This window comes from Chiloscyllium punctatum, chromosome 25, assembly GCF_047496795.1.
Source record: "Chiloscyllium punctatum isolate Juve2018m chromosome 25, sChiPun1.3, whole genome shotgun sequence".
Taxonomy (NCBI): Eukaryota; Metazoa; Chordata; class Chondrichthyes; order Orectolobiformes; family Hemiscylliidae; genus Chiloscyllium; species Chiloscyllium punctatum.
The window spans coordinates 64,111,662-64,137,214 of NC_092763.1; the positions used below are offsets into that span (position 1 = coordinate 64,111,662).

At 39.1% G+C, this 25,553-nt stretch overlaps 1 protein-coding gene across 3 annotated transcripts in view; it reads left to right on the forward strand.

Moving 5' to 3' along the window:
* The window catches only part of abcb7 (ATP-binding cassette, sub-family B (MDR/TAP), member 7), an 87,681-nt gene extending 63,177 nt beyond the window's left edge, over nucleotides 1-24,504 (forward strand). The window contains exons 13-17 of one of the 3 annotated variants that reach the window (XM_072595423.1): nucleotides 4,217-4,388; nucleotides 11,585-11,688; nucleotides 14,131-14,238; nucleotides 16,443-16,638; nucleotides 24,292-24,504. In XM_072595423.1, the coding sequence (XP_072451524.1) occupies nucleotides 4,217-4,388; nucleotides 11,585-11,688; nucleotides 14,131-14,238; nucleotides 16,443-16,638; nucleotides 24,292-24,314 (603 nt within the window). In that variant the 3' untranslated portion in view covers nucleotides 24,315-24,504. Of the gene's footprint in view, nucleotides 1-4,216; nucleotides 4,389-11,584; nucleotides 11,689-14,130; nucleotides 14,239-16,442; nucleotides 19,486-24,291 lie in introns of those variants that run through there. The other 2 variants (XM_072595424.1, XM_072595422.1) reach the window with 2 other exon arrangements.
* The last annotated feature ends 1,049 nt before the right edge of the window (nucleotides 24,505-25,553 follow it).

Below are 25,553 nucleotides of genomic sequence, written 5' to 3' on the forward strand. Positions count from 1 at the left end.
GTGACATTGAATGTACCCATTTAGTCTGTCCAAAAATACATAACCACATAGGCCTGGAAAGATCCAGTTTCCATCTCTGATTCTTTTGAAGACTTTGTCTAACCCAATGTCTTTAGGGTGTAAAGGGAATAAAGCTGTTTAGGTTCCCAGTCCTAATCATTACCTGGTGTTGACTGGAAAGGATAAGGTTGAGGTTTCTTATGATCAAATATCCTCCTAGAATTCATCACTGTTTGTCCAATGATTTTACTAAACAGTTGCTGCAATCTTTGGGACCACACTTTAGGAGAGAAAGCATTTTCACAGAAGAGACTGCAATTGTTTATCATTAGTGACAATGACCTATAGTAATTACTCAGACACTTAAATGCATCATCATGTCTCACCACTGCTTCCAAGATACATAAACACTCTTTGGGACAAGCTTTTGTCTCACATGTTAAGCAAATGTTGGAAACATAATTATAAGTTGGGCCTGAGGTTTTTAGTTTTACAAAATTAAATCCTGAAATACTTTCACACTAAAACAAAATTGTTCTGTTCCCAGCTGATGTTATTACTGGGCAAGTCAGATCCCAAACTGAAATCTGACTTAATAGATTAGATCGGATCTTTCACTGAAACAAACCTTCACATGGCAGATTTAGTTTTAACAATAAAATAGACATTTATTAGACACAAAAAATGAAAATCCAAGTAGAATAAACTGAACTATTTATTTATAACACATTTAAGGATTTCATAACATGATAAAAGTGAATCCCAAAAGCGTTATTTTACATTTACTCTTACCAGAGATAATTCCCTTCTCTTTCACATCTATGGCGCTAAGGTTAACTGTGGCTTCAATACTTTCATGAGAATCTGATAGCAGCTCTCTGACGACTGAGCTGAGACTTTCTCAGCTTGTAATAACTTCCCAAACACTCATGGTCTGGAACCTTACAACTAAATGCTTCCATCAAGGTAATCTTATGTCTTAACTGTTCTAAACTATATCCTTTGGAGTAACTGTTTTACCAGATCCAGCTTCTGCCAATAATTCTGCAAAACCTGCCAAACTGAAACTCAAAAGCTATTTCCAAACTATGATGTTTTCCCCCAATCAAAAGGGGAAAAAAAATCTGACCTTTCAAACTGAAAGTCTAATGTACAATTGTTTATTTTGATCATAAAAACACAACCCCATTGCATATCAAGAACACATGCTTTTTTTAAACAACGTGAACATCGTTTGAAATACTTGAGTTGACTTTAAACCCCTTAAAACATGGCAAAACCCACATGCCACTTGTTCAATCCAAACTTTAAAATAAATGATACCAAAAATATAGATAAATCGCACCTCTTAAACCACAATTGATGTATATGATGCATTTTAGTTGAACTTGTAACAATTCCAAATCTTGAAAGAGAAATTCAAACAACTCGTAATCACTTGAAAGAACTGCACCATCAACACGTTTTCAGTCAGAAACTATATTGTTTGTTTTTTTAAAAAAAGCACTAGACACTTGGCATGTATAACTAGAAATTAGTGTTATCAACCCATTTTCACCTTTCCTGGTATGCTACAACCCTCCAGAATTCACCTTCAATTCTCCTGTTTCCTAGCAGTTCTCACAGGCATGAAATTTCATGGAAGCCTATAAACATATGTACGCAGAGCCCTTCAAGCATGCTCTACCGTTCAGCAAGGTCATGGTTAATCTGATTGTGACCCCATATCTACACTCATACCTTTTGGTGACAACCTTTCACTCTTTGTTTATCAAGAATATATCTACCTCTGCCTTAACAATATTCAAGGACTCTGCTTTTGCCACTGTTTCTCGGAGAGAGATCCGAAGACTCAACTACCTGAGAGCTTACTGTCTGTTTTAAATGGGTGACCCCTGATTTGCAGAAATGTGGCCCTTGTTCTAGACCCTCCCATAAGAGGAAACATTCTATCTGCATCCATCTGTTAAGATCCTTCTGGATTTATGTTTCAATCAAGTTGTCTCTTACTCTTCTGAGCTCTAGTGGATAGAAACCCAGCCCGTCCAATGGTTCCTATGATATCCTGCCCATTCCAGGCATTAGTCTAGTATGCCTTTTCTGAAACATTTCTTCAGTTACATCCTTAAATAAGATGGCCAAAGATGCACACGGTACTCCAGATGCGGTCTGATCAGTGCCCTGTATATTTGTACAGCACAGAAATAGACCCTTCGGTCCAACTCATCCATGCTAACCAGATATTCTAAATTAATCTCGTCCCATTTGCCAGTGCTTAGTCCATATCGCTCTAAACCTTTCCTATTCAAATATCCATCTAGATGCATTGTAAATGTTGTAATTGTACCAGCATCCATCACTTCCTCTGGCAGCTCATTCCATATGTGCACCACCTTTTGCATGAAAAAGTTGTCCCTTAGATGGGTCTCATCTCTTTCCCCTTTCACCCTAAACCTATGCCCTCTAGTTCTGGACTCCCCCACCTGAGGGAACAGACCTTGTCTATTTACCCTATCCACTCCCCTCCTGATCTTCTAAAACATCACCGCTCAGCCTCTGACACTCCAGAGAAAACTGCCTCAGCCTATTCATAAGCTCCTATTTTATATTCAATTTCTCTTGTGTTAAATAATGTTCTATTAGCTCTTTTAGTTACTTGCTGTACCTTTTATACTAACCATTTATGCTTCATGCATGTGGACACTTGCATCCCTCTGTAGTTTAGAGCTCTGCAATCTCTCACCATTTAGATAATATATTCATTTTTCACTCTTCCTGACAAAGTGGACAATTTCACATTATTCCACATACTGTTAGCAAGGTTTGAGAAGATTTGTAGCTTAGGTTGAGGTTTTGGATGTAGGTTTGCTCGCTGAGCTTGAAGGTTCATTTCCAGACGTTTTGTCACCCTACTAGGTAACATCTTCAGTGGGCCTCAGGCAAAGTACTGCTGAAAGTTCCTACTTTCTAGTTATATGTTTGGATTTCTTCGGGTTGGTGATGTCATTTCCTGTGGTTATGTTATTTCCACTACAGGAAATTACATCAAAGAAACCCAAACATATAAATAGAAAGCAGGAATTTTCAGCAGCACTTAGCCTGAGGCCCACTGAAGATGTTACCTAGTAGGGTGACAAAACATCGGGAAATGAACCTTCAAGTTCAGCGAGCAAACCCACATCCAAAATCCACATACTCTATTTGTCTCATCCTTGCCAACTGTCTTAAGTATCTTTTTTTAACCTTTTGTGTCCTCTTTACACCTTAGTTTTGTGTGTTTCTTTGTATTGTCAACAAATTTGCCAACCGTAACTTCTGTCTCTTCATCTCAGGCATTGATATCCATTGTATGTATTGAGATCCTAGCACCTATCATGTGACCTACCACTCAGTGCATCTTACAACCTGATAAAAACGCATTTTACACTCAACCTCTAGCTTATCTCTCCACGCTTCAGGCTCACTGCCTTTATTCCTGATGAAGGGCTTTTCCCCGAAATGTCGATTTTGAAGCTACTTGGATGCTGCCTGAACTGCTGTGCTCTTCCAGCACCACTAATCCAGAATCTGGTTTCCAGCATCTGCAGTCATTGTTTTTACCCTAATATCTAGTATCTAGCCACCCTTCTCACAATCTGCTGCTCCCTACAATGAGTTTTCATTTTCTGCAATAACCTTTCCATAGGGCACCTTATCACAAATTATAGAAATTAAAATGCAATGCATCCACCAGTTCCAATGTCGTTTGATTTGGTCTTGACATAGAGATTCAGCCATGCTCATGTTGAATAGCAGAGTGTGCTCAATGGACCAAATGGCCTACTCCTGTTGTTCTGTTTCCAAGTGAGTCAAAATAGTACCTTAAGATCACTTACTTGTTTCTACAATTAACTCATCATCTTGCTCTTGCTTGAATTTTCCCTGACACCATTCCTAAAAAGTGCAGATGGTCACTTTAACTGCAAGTAACTGGAAGAGTTTAAACTTTTTGTCAAGCATCCATTTCTATTCCAAGCAGTAGTGAAATTCTATGCATGCTATGTTTTTGAAGATCAGATAATGATTACTACACTGGAAAATGCAGCCTAATTTGAGTATGCAGTGGTTAGGTGTGTTAATATGTTATGGTTTTACACGTGAAATGAATGCAATCAATCATCATTCATGAATTTTGTATGTTTGCAGTTGCTACTGCTTTTTGTTCTTTGACTTCTAGGATGCAGTCCTGTTCCACAATACCATCTTTTATAACCTTCAATATGGGAACATGACTTCAACTCAAGAAGAAGTGTACAATGTTGCAAAGCTTGCTGGGCTTCATGACTCCATACTCAGAATGCCAAATGGTTATGACACTCAGGTTGGTGAACGCGGACTAAAGCTTTCAGGTGAGTCCAAGGAAGACTGGAAATTGTGATTGGAGGTACTAGCCTTATCCCCATTTTAAATAGCTCCATTAATATTTAGAACAGTGCCTTGATAATTTGTTGAAATACATTCTAAACTTGCAGACCAGCAGGTCGGGCTTCCTACTAGGGTGCCAGTTTGAATTGTCTATCACATGTATGTGGAAATATTACTACTTTGGGAACTATATTAATAGGCACTCAAATTATTACATCCAGCTGCCATAAGACACAGTAGTTACTATCACTTACATGGAGTGCTATAAAAGAATAAATGGTTAGAAAAGTGTGTTAATAAACAAATAAAGGGTTAGGAAAAGTAGTAAGCCAGCAGTAGGATTGAATGCCAGGAGTCAAGTCATTGTCAACTGTTGAACTGAATGTGTTTGTAGCTATGGCAATATGCAACATAGATACCGCCAGCTTTGAATCACCCCGTAAGGCTACTGTTCTCTGCTCAGCGTGTGATGTAGCAGAACCATAAAGTAGGTTCTTAATCCACTTTGTTTGCGTGGTTGAGATCAGCTCTCCAAGTCTTGAAACATTGCAGTACAGAGTTGAACTGAGAGTTGAGTTGTCATTTTTGTATCTCTGAAGCAGAAACCACTTAGGTAATATGTTAGCTTAGGCAAATTTTGCTAGTCCCAATCATATTGCTGGTCAATACTGGGAATTTTAAATACATTACTGCATACAGAAGTATGAAGAGTTTTTATTTTTGATTCGATATATTAGTTGGAAATTACTCACAAAGGATTTTAGGCTTAACGTCTGTAAGTGAAAATGTTTAATACGTTTTTAAAAGTACCATTTACAGGTGTTTTTATCTTATCATTTCAGATAAACTTTATTGTGGAAGTTCTTAATAAACTTATTCAATCCATTAAAGTCAGCAAGCTTTTAACTTAGAGAAACCTTGAATTTGTGTAGGGGTGGAGATACAATGATGTTTTTGGTAGCTTTGTGGTTTCAGAGTTTAAGGTTGCTTTGCTTTAATTTTTTTATAAACTAATTTCAATATTTACTGAACTTAGAGCTACACTTTTTCTTACCATGGGTATCTTTTGTACATTGTATGTTAGTGTCTATTGGAACTGAAATACACACATTCCATTCTAACAGGAAATTTTAAAAAATAGTAACTTAATCTTGTTTTGAGGTTCAGTCAATCATTTCAGTAACTTTGCAAAGCTTAGGCAAGTCATTCCGACATTTTGCCTCTGTAACATCAAGTGGTTAAGAACCTTAGTCCATTGGGATACATGTGTTTCTAGTCTGTCAAAGCAGATACTGGTTTCTTCACACAGAAGATCTACAACTAGATTAGCTTTCCTGTTCAAACATCCATAAATAATCCTGTCACCCACAACAAATTTGGTGGTTGTTTCTATGTTGTAGTGAGTTAACTTATATAGCCCTGAAAATGTGTGAAATTGACACTTGCCTTGGAGTAATGTCTCATTCTAAAGAATCCTTTCAGGATGGAGATAGTGAAGGAACAGAAACATAATTAAAATAGTGACGTATCATTTAACATAGGAGGAGGAGTGGATAATTTGCTCAAATAAATTAAGTTAAGCTTAATCATTAACTGCAGCAGTGTAAATTGCTGTTCAGTGGTAGACTTAAACAATGTATTTCCGTTTAATGAACTGGTATTCAGTTACACAGTATTTTAAATAAACTTAGTGAAACTGTGATTAGTACCTTTGCTTTTTTGAGAATGCTTTAGAAAGCAGCGAGAGTGCAGTTCTGCACGGCCTCTCACTATGAAATGCAGAATGATGTATCATTTTTTGTTGCAAGAATTTAGTATACTTATTTAGTCTATAAACTTGAAAGTGTATGTTTCTCAGCAAAGAAAAAGCTGTCAGATACAGGAGCAAAATTAGGCCATTCAGAGAATCAAGTCTCCTCCACCATTCCATCATGGCTGATATTTTTCTCAACCCCATTCTCCGGCCTCTCCCCAAAATCCTCAATGTCCTTGCCAGTCAAGAACCCATTTATCTCAGCCTCCTGCGGCAATGAGTTCCACAGATTCATCCCCTCTGGCTTTAGGCATTTTTCCATCTCTGTTCTAAAAGGTCATCTTTTCACTCTGAGGCTATGCCCTTGGTTCCTAAGTCTCTGCTACTGGTGGAACTATCTTCTCCACATTCACTCTATCCAGGCCTTTCAGTATTTTGTAAGTTTCAATCAAATCTCCCCCTCCTCCTAAACGCAAAGTATAGACTGAGTCATCAACCAGTCCTGTTATGTCATGCCCTTCATTCGAGGGATCATTCTTGTAAACCTCATCAGGACCCCTTCCAAGGCTAGCACATCCTTCCTTAGATATGGGGCCTAAAGCTGCTCACTATTCCAAATGCAGTCTGACCAGAGCCTTTTCCAGCTTTAGTACAATCCTGTTCTTGAATTCTAGCTCTTTCGAAATGAATACTAACACTGCATTTGCAATCCTAACTGTCAATTGAACTCATATGTTAACCTTATGAGCCTGTAAATTAGCCTTAAGAGAATTCTGAAACAAGACTCCCAAGTCCCTTTGTACTTCAGATTTCCGAAGCCTTTCCCCTTTTAGAAAATAGTCTACACTTCTGTTCTTCCTACCAAAGTTCATAAACACTCACTTTCCCACATTCCAGCTGCCATTTCTTTGCCCACTGTCCTAGCCTGTCCAAGTCCTCTACTTTCTCAACACATCCTGTCTCTCTAACTATCTTTGTGTTATCTGCAAACTTCACAACAATGCCCTCCATTCCTTCGTCCAGATTGTTAATGTATAGCATGAACAGTTGCGGTCCTAATACTGCCTCTTGTGGAACTCCTAGCCACTAGCTACCACCCAGAAAAAGATCCTTTTATGTCCATTCTCTGCTTTCTCCCACTCAGTCAATCCTCTGTCCATAGCACTACTTTGCCCCTTATATCATGGGCTGTTATTTAGTAGCTTTCTGTGCAGCCCCTTCTCAAAGGATTTCTGGAAATCTATTTAGATCCCATCCACTGGCTCTCCTTTGTCTAACCTGCTCATTAGTCCCTTAAAGAATTCTAGGGCTTAGACAAACAGGAGGCTGGAAGAACACAGCAAGCCAGGGAGCATCAGGAGGTGGAGAAGTCAGCATTTCAGGTGCATCTAACAGATTGATGGGCATGATCTCTCCTTGATTTACCCAAGTTGACTCAATCCTGTGTTACCATGCACTTCTAAGTACTCCGCAATCTCATCCTTAATAATGGACTCTAAAACTCTTAGCAACAACCAAAGCTAAAAGAATCGTTTTTTTTGTTTTTATTAAACTTGAAAGAAAAGTTGAATTGTGGCCACTTATTGGTTTTGAGAGAGCTTGTAGTTTTGGAAAGGTGGATTTGATACTTTTGAGAGACTAATTTTAGGTTGAGAATTTGCTGTACAGGTTGCTTGGCCTCTTTCACAATGAATCTCATCCACTCTGAGTGGACAAGATATAACAAAAGATTCTGCAAAGTACAAAATCTTCTAGCTCAAGCCACGACCTAAGTCTAAATGACCAGTCATTGAATTGACTATTGCTGTGGTCAACCACAATGTGATACCATCACCAAAATCTTCCCAAAGACCTGAGGAAATCATCCTTTTTGTTGGGAGTTATATTTACCTGTATTTTCAATCCATAACATTCCTAAAGAAAGCGGTTTGTCCCTTCTGACCTTTTTGTGAATGAGTTTCAATTTAAAGGGGATATTGTTTGTTTGCATATTAGTAATCCATTTTTGTCACGTTAAATAAGGTTTCTATAATTTTTTGTTTCCTTGATGAAAGCTGGTATAAGTGTTTTATCTTTCCCACTGAATACAGTTGGACATTAACTGTCCTCGTGCAATAGTGGGGTTTGAATTCTGACACACTTTCCATCAATTTTCATTCTGTAACACAGCTGCCCCTTGATTTGGCAATATTCAGTCAGGGTAGAGAGATTTTTGCCAGGCATCTTAGTGACTGAACAGGCCAAATCTAAACCTACAGCCTTTGGTTTTTATTTCCTTCCCTGCTGTCACTCTGCTTCATCTTTAAAACTTTGGCAATCAAGCTAAATCATGCTTTGAATTGCAATTTGTCAACATTGGGCAATTGATAACAAGTTCCTCTCAGCCATTAAGGTCAAAGCTGCTCTGATTCGAGGAGAGTTTTAGATTGTCTTTGAATCATTTTCTTTAACCTCCCTGGAGTGCTGACCATATGAGATTGGAAACAGAGCCCTATATATTAATATATAGGTAGTTTCCAGTTCATGGAAGGGTGTCACACTGAGTCCATCCTAAAGTGATATTGACCAGTGACAGGATGACAAACCAGTGACAAACCATAAAGACATTTTGTTTGTTACACAAATGAGTAATGTGGTAGAGGAATTTCAATGCTGGTGTAATTGCAGGCTGTACATTTCAATAACTGGCACATTGTATCCAATAATCTGTTTCTTTGACTGTTTGTAACAAGCAAGAAACGGACCACACCTAACCAGCCCACACTTGGAAAATTCTCAACAGTGTCAACTTGGGTTGATTCTGCGATTGGCACCATTTACCGGATAATCCTGTTTGTGTGTATGTAGGATTACATTGACCATTAGTTTAGGATGGTCATTTGAGCCTTCAGTATGGCACACTTCCATGTAATAGAAAGCCATATGTATTAATGTATCAGGCCCTGATCTTTGCAAACACAAATAACAGATGCACGCTGCCGCTATTTCAACTCACCAGAATAGGGCAGTGCCATTCTCTGGTTCTCATCACAGCCCAATGCCTTGATTAATGAGCATCAACATGCCTAGTTTAAAATTTAAATATTAACTGATGCATTCTCCATGACGATGCCTTTACCAATCAAAATCCACTTGCCAGCCAATCATTCTCTTCAACAGAAAAATGTTCCTTTTCCTTTACATTCGTGTTTTTTGCAAATTGTCATGATGAATGCAAGGCGAACAACTTTGATAATATAGCTATATATATATATATATATCTAAAACAAATAACTGTTTTACCTTAAACATTACAACTTTCTTTACTTGTACTTGAGCATTAGAAATGCAAATCCATTTACACATTTTTTGTAACTAGTGAAAACTACACAAAAAGCAAACATTGAGTAGTTCAGAGCTCTGATGAACAATGTGTTATGATCCCAGTTAATGTTATTAGACAAATCAGATCCCAAAATGAAATGTGGCTTGATAGATCATTTCTTTTTGTTTGAGAGGTGGTCTTTTGCTGAAACATGTATACAATGCTACGGATTGGTTTTTACAATAAAACTAGTTTATTATGCAAAGGAAATGAAGGTAAAAATGATAAATTTAAAATATTTATATATGGCACAAGTTTAAAGAGTTTGAAACACGTAGTAAAATGTAATCACATTAATCTCTAAAGCACTCCTTTCCAGCACACACTAGAGAAAATTCACTTTTCTATTTCATCTTTTGGGCTTAGTCTAATTGTAGCTTCAATTCCCAGTCTTGAGAATATGAACCCAAACACTTCTAGTCTGGAACTTTAAAACTTAACTCCTTACACTGAGCTAACTTATTTTGTTACAGTTCCAAACTAAACTATCTTGTTTCCTTTACCTGTCCAGCTTCAGTGAGACTTCTGCAAACTGCCCAATTGAAACCTAACAACTTTTTCTTCCTAAGACATGGATGTTTCCCCTAACAGAAAGAAGAACAAAACAATCTCTTCCCTTCCAAATTGAAAACTTAATGCACAGTTGTTTGTTTGCACGTAAAAGCTTTCTTAAAGTAATGTAAGCAAATGATTATTCACCTTCAAGAAAACAGGTTGATTTAAGACCAATGTTATAAAATCACCAGTGCTATAGCAATATGTACAAGTTGATCCTTAAACCCATTCAGACACACAAACCAAAATGCTCATGCCATTGGCTCACCTCAAACTTCTAAAATAAACGATGTTAAAATACAATAAATTGTGCACCTTGCATCACCTTTGTGAGGCAGAAGTAAACACAATAGGGGATAAACATGACCTTTTTCCATCAGTATTTGCTTGTATCGATAGAGTTTCCCTCTTAAAAACTGGAGGCTGTGTCCTTTATTCTCTGTTACACTGTTGTAGTAGAACCCTGAAATAACAATTAATAACAATGACATTACTGTATTTGCTGGGGCACACGTTGAATCCACATAGAGAGTATGCAAAATGCAACTTCTGTTTTTTTCTTCAACTCTTTAAAAAGCAGATGGATCAGTCATTTAATTTTCCTCTGTATTTGAATGCAGTCTTGAGTTGAACGTTTTTCCCTCAAATTACATAATTCATCTAGAATGTTAGCTCCTGGATATTAAATCATATTATAAAATTTAAAAACCAGTAAGGAAGACCGGAAAATATTTTCCTCCAACCTCCCTTGATCTTTTATTGTTTGCTATTTTCTCCCCTGAACATTCCATATTTTCATGAAGCAACCTTCTAATTGGAAAATAATAGGGATTTGTGTTTCATATGCTTAATTCAGCATTTGGACTCCCAGCTAACCACTGAAGAGTAACCTTTATTTGAAAGCAAAATACTATGGGTGCTAGAAACTGAAATGAAAAGTTAAATGCTCTAAACTATCAGCATCTCTGACAGGATCTGTGGAGAGAGAAACAGGTTGTTGATTTGTATATTTGCATGATGTGTGATCAGTAACTTGTCTGGTTCTTTCAGATGGTTTATCTGTAATCTGTCATTTTAATGGAGAAGCACCCTGCTTTTGAAGCTCTAGTTATTTACATTGTAGAGCTGTCTAGGCCCAAAATGCCAGTTTTGTCAGTAATATGAGAGAGATTGCTATTCTTAGAAAACACTACAACCTCCTAATTCCTTTCTAACTTCAATCTCAGTGGGTAATGTCACAGAATCCCCTATGTGGCATAAAACCATGTTGATTGTAACTGATACAAATGGTAAATTATTTTGCAAAATAGTTTAACCTTCACATTTAAATGTGGCATTATATGAAACCAACGGGGAATGTAATGACATTTCATAGTCTTTTAACTTTTTAGTCTTTTTTCTTTTTCCTTTAACCTTAAGTATTATGTTTGTGGAAGAACTGAAGCATTTTTAAATGGATCTTTTGTCATACATAGCCTAAGGTCAACGTAAGCTGATGTCTCTTTCAGGAGGAGAAAAGCAGCGAGTTGCAATTGCTCGAACAATTCTAAAAAACCCTCACATTATCTTGTATGATGAAGCTACGTCATCTTTGGATTCAATCACTGAAGAGGTATGCTTTTGATGTGTCTGGTCAAATATCACTTCTTTTGTGTTCCCTGCGACACGGTTATAACACATTTCTCCTTCACAGCATATGAATTAAATGCCCTTTTTGTAAATCAAGGTAATGCAGCCTTGGAAGGAAATGGCAATTTTTAAACTATTTACTTGGAAGTGAATTTGACCTTCGCCATTCTCTTGGAGATGAACCAAGGAAGTGGCATCAAGGTGATGATCAGCACAGAACCTGGCCCTTTGCCCCAACATGTTTACGTTGACCATGTTGCCATTCTAAACTAATTGCATCTACCTGTACATGCTCCATATTCCTCAATTCCCTGTTTGTTCATATGATTATATAAATGCCTCTTAATGTTGCTATCATATCTGCTTGTACCACCACCTCTGGTTGCACATTCCAGGTACCTAGCGCTGTGTTTTTTAAAAAAAACTTTGGTCCACTGACCTTAAGGAGGAGAAAGTGAGGACTGCAGATGCTGGAGATCGGAGCTTAAAAATGTGTTGCTGGAAAAGCGTAGCAGGTCAGGCAGCACCAAAGGAACAGGAGAATTGATGTTTCGGGCATAAGCCCTTCTTCAGGAATGAGGAGGGTGTGCCAAGCAGGCTAAGATAAAAGGTGGGGAGGAGGGACTTGGGGGAGGGGCACTGGGAATGCGATAGGTGGAAGGAGGTTAAGGTGAGGGTGATAGGCCGGACAGGGGGTGGGGGCAGAGAGGTCGGGAAGAAGATTGCAGGTCAAGAAGGCGGTGCTGAGTCTGAGGGTTGGGACTGAGAAAAGGTAGGGGGAGGGGAAATGAGGAAGCTGGAGAAATCAGCATTCATCCCTTGTGGTTGGAAGGTTCCGAGGCAGAAGATGATGCGCTCTTCCTCCAGGCGTCGTGTTGCCATGGCCTGGCGATGGAGGAGGCCAAGGGCCTGCATGTCCTTGGCAGAGTGGGAGGGGGAGTTAAAGTGTTCAGCCATGGTGCGGTTGGGTTGGTTGGTGCGGGTGTCCCAGAGGTGTTCTCTGAAACATTCCGCAAGTAGGCGGCCTGTCTCCCCAGTGTATAGGAAACCACATCGGGTGCAGTAAATGAATTGTGTGGAGGTGCAGGTGAATTTCTGACAGATATGGAAGGATCCCTTGGAGCCTTGGGGGGAGGTGTGTGCGCAAGTTTTGCATTTCTTGCGGTTGCAGGGGAAGGTGCTGGGAGTGGAGGTTGGGTTGGTGGGGGGTGTGGATCTGACGAGGGAGTCGCGGAGGGAGAGGTCTTTCTGGAACGCTGATAGGGGTGGGGAGGGAAATATATTCTTGGTGGTGGAGTCTGTTTGGAGGTGGCGGAAATATCGAAGGATGATACAATGTATCTGGAGGTTGGTGGGGTGGTAGGTGAGGACCAGTGGAGTTCTGTCCTGGTGGCGATTGGAGGGGCGGTGTTCAAGGGCGGAGGAGCGGGAAGTGGAGGAGTTGAGGTGGAGAGCATCGTCGACCACGTCTGGGGGGAAATTGCGGTCTTTGCAGAAGGAGGCCATCTGGGTTGTTCGGTATTGGAATTGGTCCTCCTGGGAGCAGATGCGGCGAAGGAATTGGGAATATGGGATGGTATTTTTACAGGGGGCAGGGTAGGAGGAGGTGTAATCTGGGTAGCTGTGGGAGTCGCTGATTTCTCCAGCTTCCTCATTTCCCTTCCCCCCCCCCACCTTTTCTCCATCCCAATCTTCAGACTCAGCACCGCCTTCTTTACCTGTAATCTTCTTCCCGACCTCTCCGCCCCCACCCCATCTCCGGCCTATCACCCTCACCTTAACCACCTTCCACCTATCGCATTCCCAAAGCCCCTCCCCCAAGTCCCCCCTCCCTACTTTTTATCTTGGCACACCCTCCTCATTCCTGAAGAAGGGCTTATGCCCGAAACGTCGATTCGCTTGTTCCTTTGATGCTGCCTGACCTGCGCTTTTCCAGCAACACATTTTTAAGCTCTTATCCACTGACCTTAAACCTATATCCCCTAGTATTTGACATTTCCATGTCGGGGAGAAAGCCTCATAATTTTATATACTTCTATCAGGTCGCCCCTCAGCTGCTGACACTCTAGCGAAAGCAATCCAAAGTTGTTCAACCTCTCCTTATATTTAATACACTGCAATCCAGACAGCATCCCGGGTGGTGTCTTTTGCACCCTGTTAAAAGCCTCCACGTTCTTCCTATGGTGTGGTGATCAGAACTGCACACAGTACTCCAAATGTTGCTTAACTAAAGTTTTGTACAGCTGCAACTTTGCCAACTTTTACACTCAACGCCTTGAACAACGAAGACAGTTTGGCATATGCCTTTTTTTACCACCTTATCCATTTGTGTTGTCACTTTCAGGAATGTATGGATTTGCGAGATTTTGTTTTCCATCTTTCTATGCAGCATTAAAGGGATCAATTTCTACTCTGCTCTCCACAGAATATTCTCAGTTCAATGAGAGAATTGGTGCACCACCGTACATCTATGTTTATAGCTCATCGACTCACTACGATTGTTGATTCAGATGAAATTCTGGTTCTGGATAAGGTAGGAATATTTTAGAATATTTCCACAACTGGGTTACCTCAGTAGAGCTGCAGGCTCATATTTACTGAAGGGTATCATATCAACTATATTTTAGTCTGAAACTATCTGTAATTGCTAACAGTGACTGAAAGCCTGGATAAGATCATCCCAAGGAAGGAAAGGGGAGTACACGGAATGGTAGAGGTCCATTAAAATCATTGGATCTGCGTTTTTTAAAACCTGGATGTAGGTTTGCTCGCTGAGCTGGAAGGTTCATTTTCAGACGTTTCACCAACATACTAGGTAACATCTTCAGTGAGCCTCTGGGCGAAGCACTGCTAGTGTTTCCTGCTTTCTATTTATATATTTGGGTGTCCTTGGGTTGGTGATGTCATTTACCGCGGTGACATCATTTCCTATGCTGATGTCATTTCCCCTTTTTTTTCCAGGGGGTGGTAAATGGGGTCCAAGTCAATGTGTTTGTTGGTAGAATTCCAGTTGGAATGCTGTGCTTCTAGGAATTCTCATGCTTGTCTCTGTTTGGCTTGTACTAGGATGGATGTTTGTCCCAGTCGAAATGGTGTCCTCCTTTATCTGTATGTAAGGATACTAGTGAGACCCACCAGAATACATGAACATCAACCAGCCACAAAATGACATGACCATCTCTAAGTAATATCCTGACATACAGATAAGGAAGGACACCACTTCGACTGGGACAACACATCCATCCTAGGACAAGCCAAACAGAGACACGCACGAGCATTGCTAGAAGCACGGCATTCCAACTGGAACTCTATCAATAAACACATTGACTTGGACCCCATTTACCACCCCCTGAAAAAAAGAATGGGAAATGACATCAGCATAGGAAATGACATCACCACGGTAAATGACATCACCCACCCAAACATATAAATAGAAAGCAGGAAACGCCAGCAGTGCTTTGCCCAGAGGCTCATTGAAGATGTTACCTAGAACGGTGACTAAATGTCTGAAAATGAACCTTCCAGCTCAGCGAGCAAATCTACATCCAGAACCTCAACCTGAACTACAAATCTTCTGAAAACTTGCTTTTTAAAACCTGTTTAATTGCTTGGAATATTCTTGCTTCCTTTATTCTTTCTCACTATACATTCAAGCTCTCGTGACACAGTTTGCAGGCTATGAATTGTAGATCTATTGAGCTATGAAGGATGTAGACTGAAAATGGCCTGTTGTGGCTACAATGAGTGCAGTTGTCCTACTGTCTTGTAAAATTGTCAAAGCATATTGGTGTTATTTCTTGCATTATTTAAACTAGGTTTTCCAGCACCACCTGTGTATGTGTAGATCATTTTGTTAATATGGCTACAATTCGAAACAATTTTCAGAATATCAAAGACTAATGTGTCTATTTGCATGTTGTACAATTCAATTATAGAGTCCTATAGTATTTTGAATATTTGAAAATGTTATAAATAATAATGACAGACTCTTAGCTTATTTTTCAACGTCGCACTTGTTCCTTGTCAATTGGCAAAAAGTTCAGCCTGAAGGCTTTTGCAATTAGTGCTTGTCTGTATTTAGATGCCATCTTAATTTTTAAAGCCACAGTTTGACCACTGCAATGACTATATATGGCGCATGTGTAAAACTCTGCACCAAAGTTCATAATTATAATAAATATTTTTGCAGAAGCATTTGGCATTATGTCACGGGTAGAACGAAAAGAAAAAGTTAGGAGTGTATCTGTGCCTTGTTCCCTTGTGCCCCTTGCAATCTGGTTATGCTTCAGTGCTGAGTAGTAAAGTTTTATGGTTGGGACCAACCATCATCAGGAAGGTTTATTATTTTAAATATGTTTGGATAGAATAACGTGACCTGGCAAAAAAATTGAGAGAAGTAGTCTCGTGTTAAAGATGACCATATTTCACTGCCACAAATAGTTCGATAATCTTTGAATCCATTGTCTCCTGGATTGATCTGGAGTTGATCTTCATCATGAAGGAAACATCTTTTAATGGATTACTAGCATTCTGACGCAAGTTGAGAGTCTAGGATATTAACTTCAAACAAGGAAATTGGCATTTCACGCCTAAATACATTGGCAACAAACATGAATATATTGGAATGTTCTTTAAAAACTATATTATAAATTAATGCCAGTGGATCTTTAGTAATATCTGACTAGATAAAGTTCATCTGAATTCAGAGTTTTGCTGACTCTTTACAATTTTCTGCAGGGTAAGATAGCAGAGCGTGGAACCCATCAAACTCTCCTGAACAAACCCAACAGCCTTTACTCTGAACTGTGGCGAGCACAAAACAGTAGAGTGTTCAACAGCTCAAATTCCCACCACCAAGAAGGGAAGAAAATAATGTCATCCAAGGAAGAGGAAAGGCGAAAGTTATCGGAAGAGATTTTAAACAGTGTAAAAGGTTGTGGAAACTGCTCTTGTTAAAACTGTGTTTTTATACTGGACATTAAACTACACTGACAATTTGCACTGGAAGTATCATTAGGTACCGATGCATGAGTAGACGATTTTGACCAGGAAAGCCAAAACTATTCTTTGTAGGGCAGGATTTTATTTTTATAGCAAAATGGTCAAATATTTTTTGTATCCCTAATATGCTGGAAGACCTTTCATGGAACAGCAAATCAAGTAATTTTAAAATGGATGAAGTAAATTGTTCCAGTGTGGGTAGCAGCCATTCATTTTTCTAAATAATTTGAGGCAGATGTGCATTACTGGTGAGTTACTAAATGTAGTTGTTGACAATACTGTATCAGTATTAGCATGGACCAAGTAACAGAAATTGTCATGTGAAGCTAAATCAGTGCTTTCTTCAAATTTTATGATGTGAACAGATCACTGTAATTATTGTAATCTTTACAGGGGTAAATTTAATAAATATTGAATGTTGGGAACTGGATTGAAGGCCACATTACCTCTGATGGTTTCTACCTGGGACAATATTTGGTATGTCAGACATAGGGATGAAGCATATCCCTTCTTAAATATGTCTCTTAAATATTTACCAATAATGCACATTTTAAATTTGTCCACTGTCCATTAATGGTACCTCAAATGATTTATCTGAGGTTTGCTAATTTCATTATTAATTTGAGATAGCATATCAATGACCTGTCATGTGTAGTGAAAAGGCTGTGAAGACATCTTTTTATGGTTTATCTGTTCAAGCACATTGCCAAGATGTATTTTCCATTCTGTTAATTCAGTATCCATACGTATATCGTTTTTCTGATATCCTTCACTTTAAATCCTTGTGTCATCTTTATTTGGAATAAAGGAACAACTATCTGCTAAGATATGCAATTGAGGATGAGGCTATTATGAGATTTTATTTTCCCTCACTTAAGTGAAAAGGTTCTGTCTCTAAATTACCCTGGGCGACCATGTCAGAGATGCTGGACTAGGAAAATGGAAGAACCTTAACGTTATTGGGAGGTTTAGCACTGGGTAATTATAGTACCCCTTTGAACTAATCTGATCTGTGCAAGGCAATTATCAACTATCTTTAGAATTATGGTTATGATAAAATGGCGACGTTACTTTGTGATCATTTGTAGTCTGATTTTGTGGATTTATTTGCAGAATTGAATTAAATTGCTTTTGGAGAAGTTTGAATGGATTGAAAACTCATTGTGTTAATCTCTAAGAATCAAAACTCTGCAAACAGTTCTGAAACCAACGTCGAGACGTTTCAGTTTCTACAGGGAAATGCACAGCCTTTTTCTTCTTTAATTGAGACACGTTTTGTTTTAAAATTTGCTGTAATAGATGCAAATAGTGGATTTAATCTGGTAAACGTACAGCTAGAAATATTAAACTGCAGTTTGCACGTAACTTTATTGGGTTTTTTTCAGCACCAGTGTCGAATGTTGATTCAGAATAGCTGCTGATTTGCCTTTGTAACTGCTTTTGATTTGTGCCTTTGCTGTTGTTTTTCTGTTATGAAGTATACTGCTATGTCATTTTATCTAAATCTCTGCTTGGACCATTGTACTGTAGTAGTTTGCATCTGTGAGATGTGTACTTAGGAGTGCATGTATTGAGCCAAAACTCAGCAAGTCATTGCTTGGAATTGTTGTGTGGAGATCTATTTAAGTTCTGCATATTTGGTACAAGATTATTTTTGTAAAATTCAAGAATGCCTAACTGCCTCCTTTCATTTTATATCTTTGTCTATGACAGATTTTTTTTTAAATCAGCAAAATAATTACACCAGTTCTTGCAATCGGAGTTTCTAAATCAATTCTACTGTTGAATGTTGAGATTGAGATCAGGATCCCCCAAATCAAAGTTAATGAATATTGACTTGATCCTTTTCACCTATTTAGTAACCAAACCTGTAAACTGATATACAGTACTTTTGGTACCGTCAGCAGCTTTTAGTTGACGAACACAGTCATGAACATTTTTAAAGTTATTAGTCCAGAATTGATATAATGCAGCAGTGTTTTGAAGTCCTTGCTTTCAGTTTCGAACACTTAAGCAGGCTCTCCCTGGTAATATTTTTATTTCCACCCTCATGTGGTCTGGTTTACCATTTATCTTCTCTCAACAAATTTTAAACATTTAGATAAATGGCATCAGTACCTCTTTGAAACCCAATACTTTATTGAGGTTACATAACTATGGAGTTTAGTTCCATTTGTAAGTCTAGTTTGTTCTTATGCCTTTTACTTGAGAGCCATTTGCCTCCTTCACTTAGTGTAACTGAAATGCCAGTTTTATGGACGTGTGGTATATTCTTGTACCGCTTTCTACATTCACTGGATTTTGTGAATAGATTGACTTAAGACTGCTACAGACATATTATGTTTATTCCTTTATATTATTAAAGTTGACCTGATGTATTAATCTTTATATATTTATGTTCATAAAATATGCTTCTAGCAGTTGTAAAGAACCAATGACCGAATACTGTTATAACTGGATAAATACAAAATATAAATGTTTTTATTTCTAATACTCATCATTAGTCGCTCCATTCTACTTCCTTAGTTGAAATAGAACCAGAAACTGACGGAAGTAATTACACGTGTGTTAGGATTCCATTATCACTTGATGAAAGTGATGAAAAGTTTAGCATTCTTTATTTGTGAACCATTTAAAGAATTGTCAACTATTCTTGGTCAAAGCGTGAATGTTTCTTTAAGGTTTTATTCAGTAACTGGTATGGTTTCAAACTCTGTTTTATCTGTAAAATTGGTGTGTATTTATAGAATTGGTCAGCCCCAATAAAATTTTGACAATATATGTGTTTATTGTGCCTTATACCTCTTCCTGCTTTACAGTTATCTCTCATTTTGTAATGAGCACCACAAAGTTTTCGAAAGCAAACTTGAAAGTTTTGAATTTAATGTCAAACTGCATAAAGAAGTGGCTTTTCTTTTTAAAAATGCGTGAAGCAACAGTAGTATCATGTTTTACAGGTTGTGCTGCTATAATGCAACCGTTGTGTTCCTCTGCAACCTCATGCTATAGAGAGTCACGCTATAGAAGATCATGAATAGAAAATCGCTATACCAGTTCGGTAGAAAGTTTACATTATCCAAACAATGTCCACAATTCGTCAGTCACACACAGCCAGTTTGTGCTGACAAAACGCCTTTTTTAACAGAACGACCTGTACTTAAATTAATAAATAATTTTTAAAAAGTCCCTCTTAATTTTTAAGAATTCATGGGCGGCATGGCGGCACGGTGGCACAGTGGTTAGCACTGCTGCCTCACAGCGCCAGAGACCCGGGTTCAATTCCCGACTGTGTGGAGTTTGCACATTCTCCCCGTGTCTGTGTGGGTTTCCACCGGGTGCTCCTGTTTCCTCCCACAGTCCAAAGATGTGCAGGTCAGGTGAATTGGCCATGCTAAATTGCCCATAGTGTTAGGTAAAGGGGTAAATGTACAGGAATGGGTGGGTTACGCTTCGGCGGGTCGGTGTGGACTTGTTGGGCCGAAGGGCCTGTTTCCACACTGTAAGTAATCTAATCTAATAGTTTAGTAAGAATCTTCTATTTGAGGCCAGCAGTTGCTTTGTGGTTTAGTTCTTTGTGGGGTAATATTATTGTATAATACTGTAGTTTTTGCTTTGTGTTACATGATTTGATGTATGTTAGACAAATCCGAGGAAGGGAACATCATGTTGATTGGAAACAACAAATGCTGGAGATCATCTAGACTCGAAACATTAGCTTGGTCTTTTTCCATGGATGCTGTCTGACCTGCTATGATCTCCAGCATTTGTTGTTTTTTTGTACAGATTCCAGCATCTGTAGTAATTTGCTCCTACATCATGTAGATTGGAATTGTTTTGAAACCTTATCATGCTTAATTTTAAACTGCAAATTATGTACAATAGCTTTAACCTTTTTCTCAGTTGGTAGCAATACTTCTATTACCTCAAAGGTAGTCAAATGGATCCTGTTTAATATGAACATGGTAGCACTGGATTTTATTAATGGACCGTTAATCCTGGGCTTATGATTCCAAGGCAATAGTTCAAATCCCACTATCAGCTGGAGAATTTAAATGAAATTAACTAAGTTAATTAAGTTGGAGTGCAAACTGCAGAAGAATGAAAATGCTGGGAGTTGAGCTAAGTGTGGAATTTTAACAGTATAAAACTTAATCCTTTGCAGCCTTAAAATCTAAAACTGTGGGTCATGGAAAGGTAGATATTTAAGGAAGGGTATTTCTTTCTTTTAGGCCTAAGGAAAGGTTAAACAAACTGTCCCCAATGCTGTAGCTGATTAAGATATTTAGCAAACTGGTTAAATCTGGTTCTGGTAGCAGGGCAGGCCACATGGTATAAAAGCAAGGCCTAAAGTTCTCCCAGCAGAGTGTGAATCACAAGAGTGAGAATGCTGGGAGTTGAACAAAGTATGGGAATTTAGGCAGGCAGGAGAGGGAGGCTTTGCTGTATATTATTTGGCCATTTTTGCTAGAGGCTAGAGATTCAGATTTTTACCTCATTGGGATCGCTTTTGGGCAGAAGGGAGCTGTACAAGAGTTGCCCTTGAACAGGAAGGAACCAATATCCTGGTGGGGAGATTTGCTCTGGCTACTTGGAAGGGTTTACGCTTGTATGGCAGAGGGTTGGGACCCTAAGCAGGGATGAGATGAGAGAAGATTGAGGCTGGTACAGAAGTTGGAGAGAGCAAGTTAAATAGACAGGGCAGGCAAGAGCACGGCAGCAAATGAGGGATGGACTGATGAATTAAACTGCATTTATGTCAATGCAAGAGGCCTGACAGGTAAGGCAGATGAACTCTGTACATGGATGGGAACATGAGACTGAGACATCATAGCTGCTACAGAAACCCGGCTCAGGGAGGGACAGTACTGGCAGCTCAATGTTCTGAGATACAGATGCTCTAGGACGGATAGAAGGGGAAGCAGGAGAGGAGTGGAGTGGCATTTTTGGTTATGGAAAACATCACAGCAGTACTTCTAAGGTATCATCCAGTGAAGTTTTATGGATGGAATGGAGAATTAAAAAGAAGGTAATTATTTTGATGGGATTGTACTATAGGCTCCCCATCAGCCAGCATAAAACTGAGCAGCAAATATGCAGCGAGATCACAGCTGTAAGCATAATAGGGTTGTAATAGGGAATTTTAATTTTCCAAACAGACTGGAACTGCCATACTGTTAAGGGCTTGGATGGCAAGTGTGTTCAAGAAAACTTTTAATCAATATGTAGATAGCCTGACTAAACAAGGGGCAAAACACTATCTCCGCTTGGGAAATAAGGCAGGGCAAAAGACTGAGGTGTCAGTAGGGAACACCTTGGAACCAGTGGCCAAAATCCTTTTGGTTTTAAAATAGTTATGCAAAAAGATAGGGATGGTCCACAAACCAAAAGTTTTAAATTGGGGCAAATCCCATAGTCACTTTGTGGTTTCATTCTTTCCGAGGGGGGGGGGGTGGAATTGCTGTATAAAACTTTCATGAGTTGATTGGGAGAGGCTCTTCACAATTAAAGGGACAGTTGACAAGTGGGAGCCTTTCAAAAGTGAGATAATGGGTTCAGGCCAGCATGTTCCTGTTCATGTCATCCTGCCAGTCTTGCCTTTCACAAGAAATATTGAGGCTCTGGTCAAGAAAAAGGCGGCAGCATATGTCAGGTAGAGATAGCCGGGATCAAATGAATTCCTTGAGTTATAAGGACAGTAGGAGCTTAAAAGGGAAATCAGGAGAGCAGAAAGGGGATATGAGGTAGCTTTGGCAGATTGGGTAAAGGAGAATCCAAAGCTATTTTACAACTAAACTAAGGGGAAAAGTGTAAATAGGGAGAGACAGGGCCCTTTAAAGATCAATGAGGCTGTGTATATGTGTGGAACCATAGGAGATGGGTGAGATCCTAAACAAATACTTTGAGTCAGTATTTACTGTGGAGAAATAAATGAAATCTAGGGAACTTGAGCAAATAGTGATGTCCACATTACAGAAGAGGAGGTGCTGGAGGTCTTAAAATGCATTAAGGTAGATAAATCCCCAGGACCTGATAAAGTGCATCTCATGACACTATGGGAAAAATTGTGTAGCCACACGGTGGAGATATTTGTATCACCAACAGCCATGGGTGAGGTGCCAGAAGACTGGAGGTGGCTAATTATTTAAGACTGCAAGGGAAAGCCAGGGAGCTACAGATCAGTGAGTCTAAAGTCAGTGATAATTAAGTTATTGGAGGGAATTCTAAGACAGGATCTATGTGTATTTGGAAAGGCAAGGATTGATTAGGGATAGTCAGCATAGCTTTGTACATGGGAAATCATGTCTCACAAAGTTGTTGAGGTTTTTGAAGAGGTGACCAAAAGGATAGGTGAAGGTAGACTGGGTAGACATTATCTATGTGGACTTTAGCAAGGTCTTCAACAAGGTTCTGTATAGTAGACTGGTTAGTTAGGTTAGATCACGTGGAGTCAAGGGAGAGCTAACCATTTGGATATAAAATTAACTTAACAGTGGTGAGAGAGGGTGATTGTTCAGACTGGAGGCCTGTGAGCAGCAGTGTGCCACAAGGATCAGTGTTTGGATCCTCTGTTGTTTGTCATTTATATAAATGACATGGGTAAGAATTTAGGAGATATAGTTAGTAAGTTTGCAGATGACATCAAAATTAGTGGTAAAGTTGACAGTGAAGATTATCTATGAGTACAACAGGACTCAACTGAACCAGTGGACCAAGAATGACAGATGGAGTTTAATTTGGATAAATGTGGGGTATTGCATTTTGCTAAGACAAACCAGGGCAGGGCTTGCACTGTTACTAATAGGGCACTGGGGCATGTTGTTGAAAAGAGACCTAGGAGTACAGGTAGATAATTCCTTGAATGTGGTTTCACAGGTGGACAGGGTGGTGAAGAAGGTGTTTTGCATGTTTTGGCTTCATCAGTCACAACATTGAGTACAAGGGTTGGGACATCATCTTACAGCTGTAGTGGGCTTTCATAAGGCCACATTTGGAGTGCTGTGTACAATTCTGGCTGCCCTGCTATAGGAAGCAAAGGCATGCAACAACTATTGATAAGGATGTTACTGAGACTGGAAGGTTTATATTATAAGGAGAGACTGGAATGTTTTCTCCCTAGAGTGTAGGAGGCTGAGAAATGATCTTCAAGGTTTAGAAAATCATGAGGACATAGATAAGATGAATAGCCAAGGTATTTTCCCCAGGATAGGAAAATACAGAACTAAAGTACAAAGGTTTGAGGTGAGAGGGGAAAGATGTAAAAGGGACCCGAGGGGCAACCTTTCCATACAGAGGGTGGTGCATATATGGAATCACTGCGAGAGGAAGTAGAGGTGGGTACAATTACAACACTTGAGATATTTGGACATGGATAGAAAAGATTTCGAGGGATATGGGTCAAACAACAGCAAATGGGACTAGTTCAGTTTAGGAAACCTGGTTGACATGGATGCGTTGGGCCAAATGGTCTCTTTCTGTATGACACTTTGACTGTTTAAGTCTGGACTATAATGCTGTAACAGTTATGATAACTGTGAAACTTCTATATTGTCATGGAAACCCTCCTCATTCAGTAATTTTCTTTTAGGGGAAGATCCTTACTCGATCTGATACATATGTGACTCTAGACCTTACAGCATTGTGATTGTCCTTTGACTGTCCTCGAAATTACTTGGCAAGCTGTTCATTTGCAAAGAAAATGGAACACCACCACAACCAAATCCAGGAAGCAATCCAAGGTTATCTTCAGGGTTAGAAAGAAGTGTGATTGATCGCGATGTAGGACTTCAATGACTGTCATTTTTAAAAAAATGCAATTCCAAATTGAATTCATTATTGTACATGAAATATTTTTCATTGTATTTTAAGCAATTGAAATACTTGCATTAAATTGATGATTTAATGCAAAATCGAAATAAACAACTCTTGGTCTCTCTATGATTATTGCCAGCTGGGTCTGTTATTTGCTGAAGAACTTAGTTTCATCAATGTAAATAAAATTTTGAATTAAGCTTAAGACCTCTATTAAGCTTAAATGTGAGTGGCAGTATGAAATCTGAAAACAAAAGCAAGAAACCGGAGAGTAAAACCAAAACCTGTACCACCTCTTACCAGGTATAATGCCTTTACTTTTCCCATTAGTCTTATTTTGCCAACTCTTCTGAGCTTTCTGATATTCTACCAAAGACTTTTTTTATTTCCAGCCTGTCCCCTTTCACTGGAATATGGATAACTTTTTCTAGATCTGTAAAAGACCATCAATATGAATTCTTAACTGTGCTTCCCTCACAGGAGCCACCTGACCTGAGTATTTCCATCATTTTCAGTCTTCAGTCTCTGTCGCAGGGTGAACTGTGAGGAGGATGCAGAGATGCTTTATTGTGGTTGGGGCAAACTGAGTGAATGGGCAAATGTGAAAAAATGAGGTGGTTATCCACTTTAGCAAAAACAAGGTTGATTGTGACCTAAATAATTATAGATTGGATAGGGGATAGTGCACTGAGACTTCAGTAAAGTCTTTGACAAGGTTCCTCATGGCAAACTGGTACAAAAAGTGGACTCACATGGTTTCAAGGGTTGACCTGAACTGGCTTGGTCATAGGAAACAGAGGGTAGAAGTGGAAGGATGCTTTTTGGAATGGAGGATTGTGACTGGTGGTGTTCCAAAGGGATCAGTGGGCTGAGATCTCTGCTGTTTGTGATCTGCATAAATGATTTGGAGGAAAGCATAGCTGGTCGAATTATGGATTTTGCAGAAGATACAAAGAGTGGAGTTGCAGATAATGAGGATTCTCAGAGGATACAGCAGGCTATAGATCAGTTGGAGGCTTGGGCAGAAAAATGGTAGAT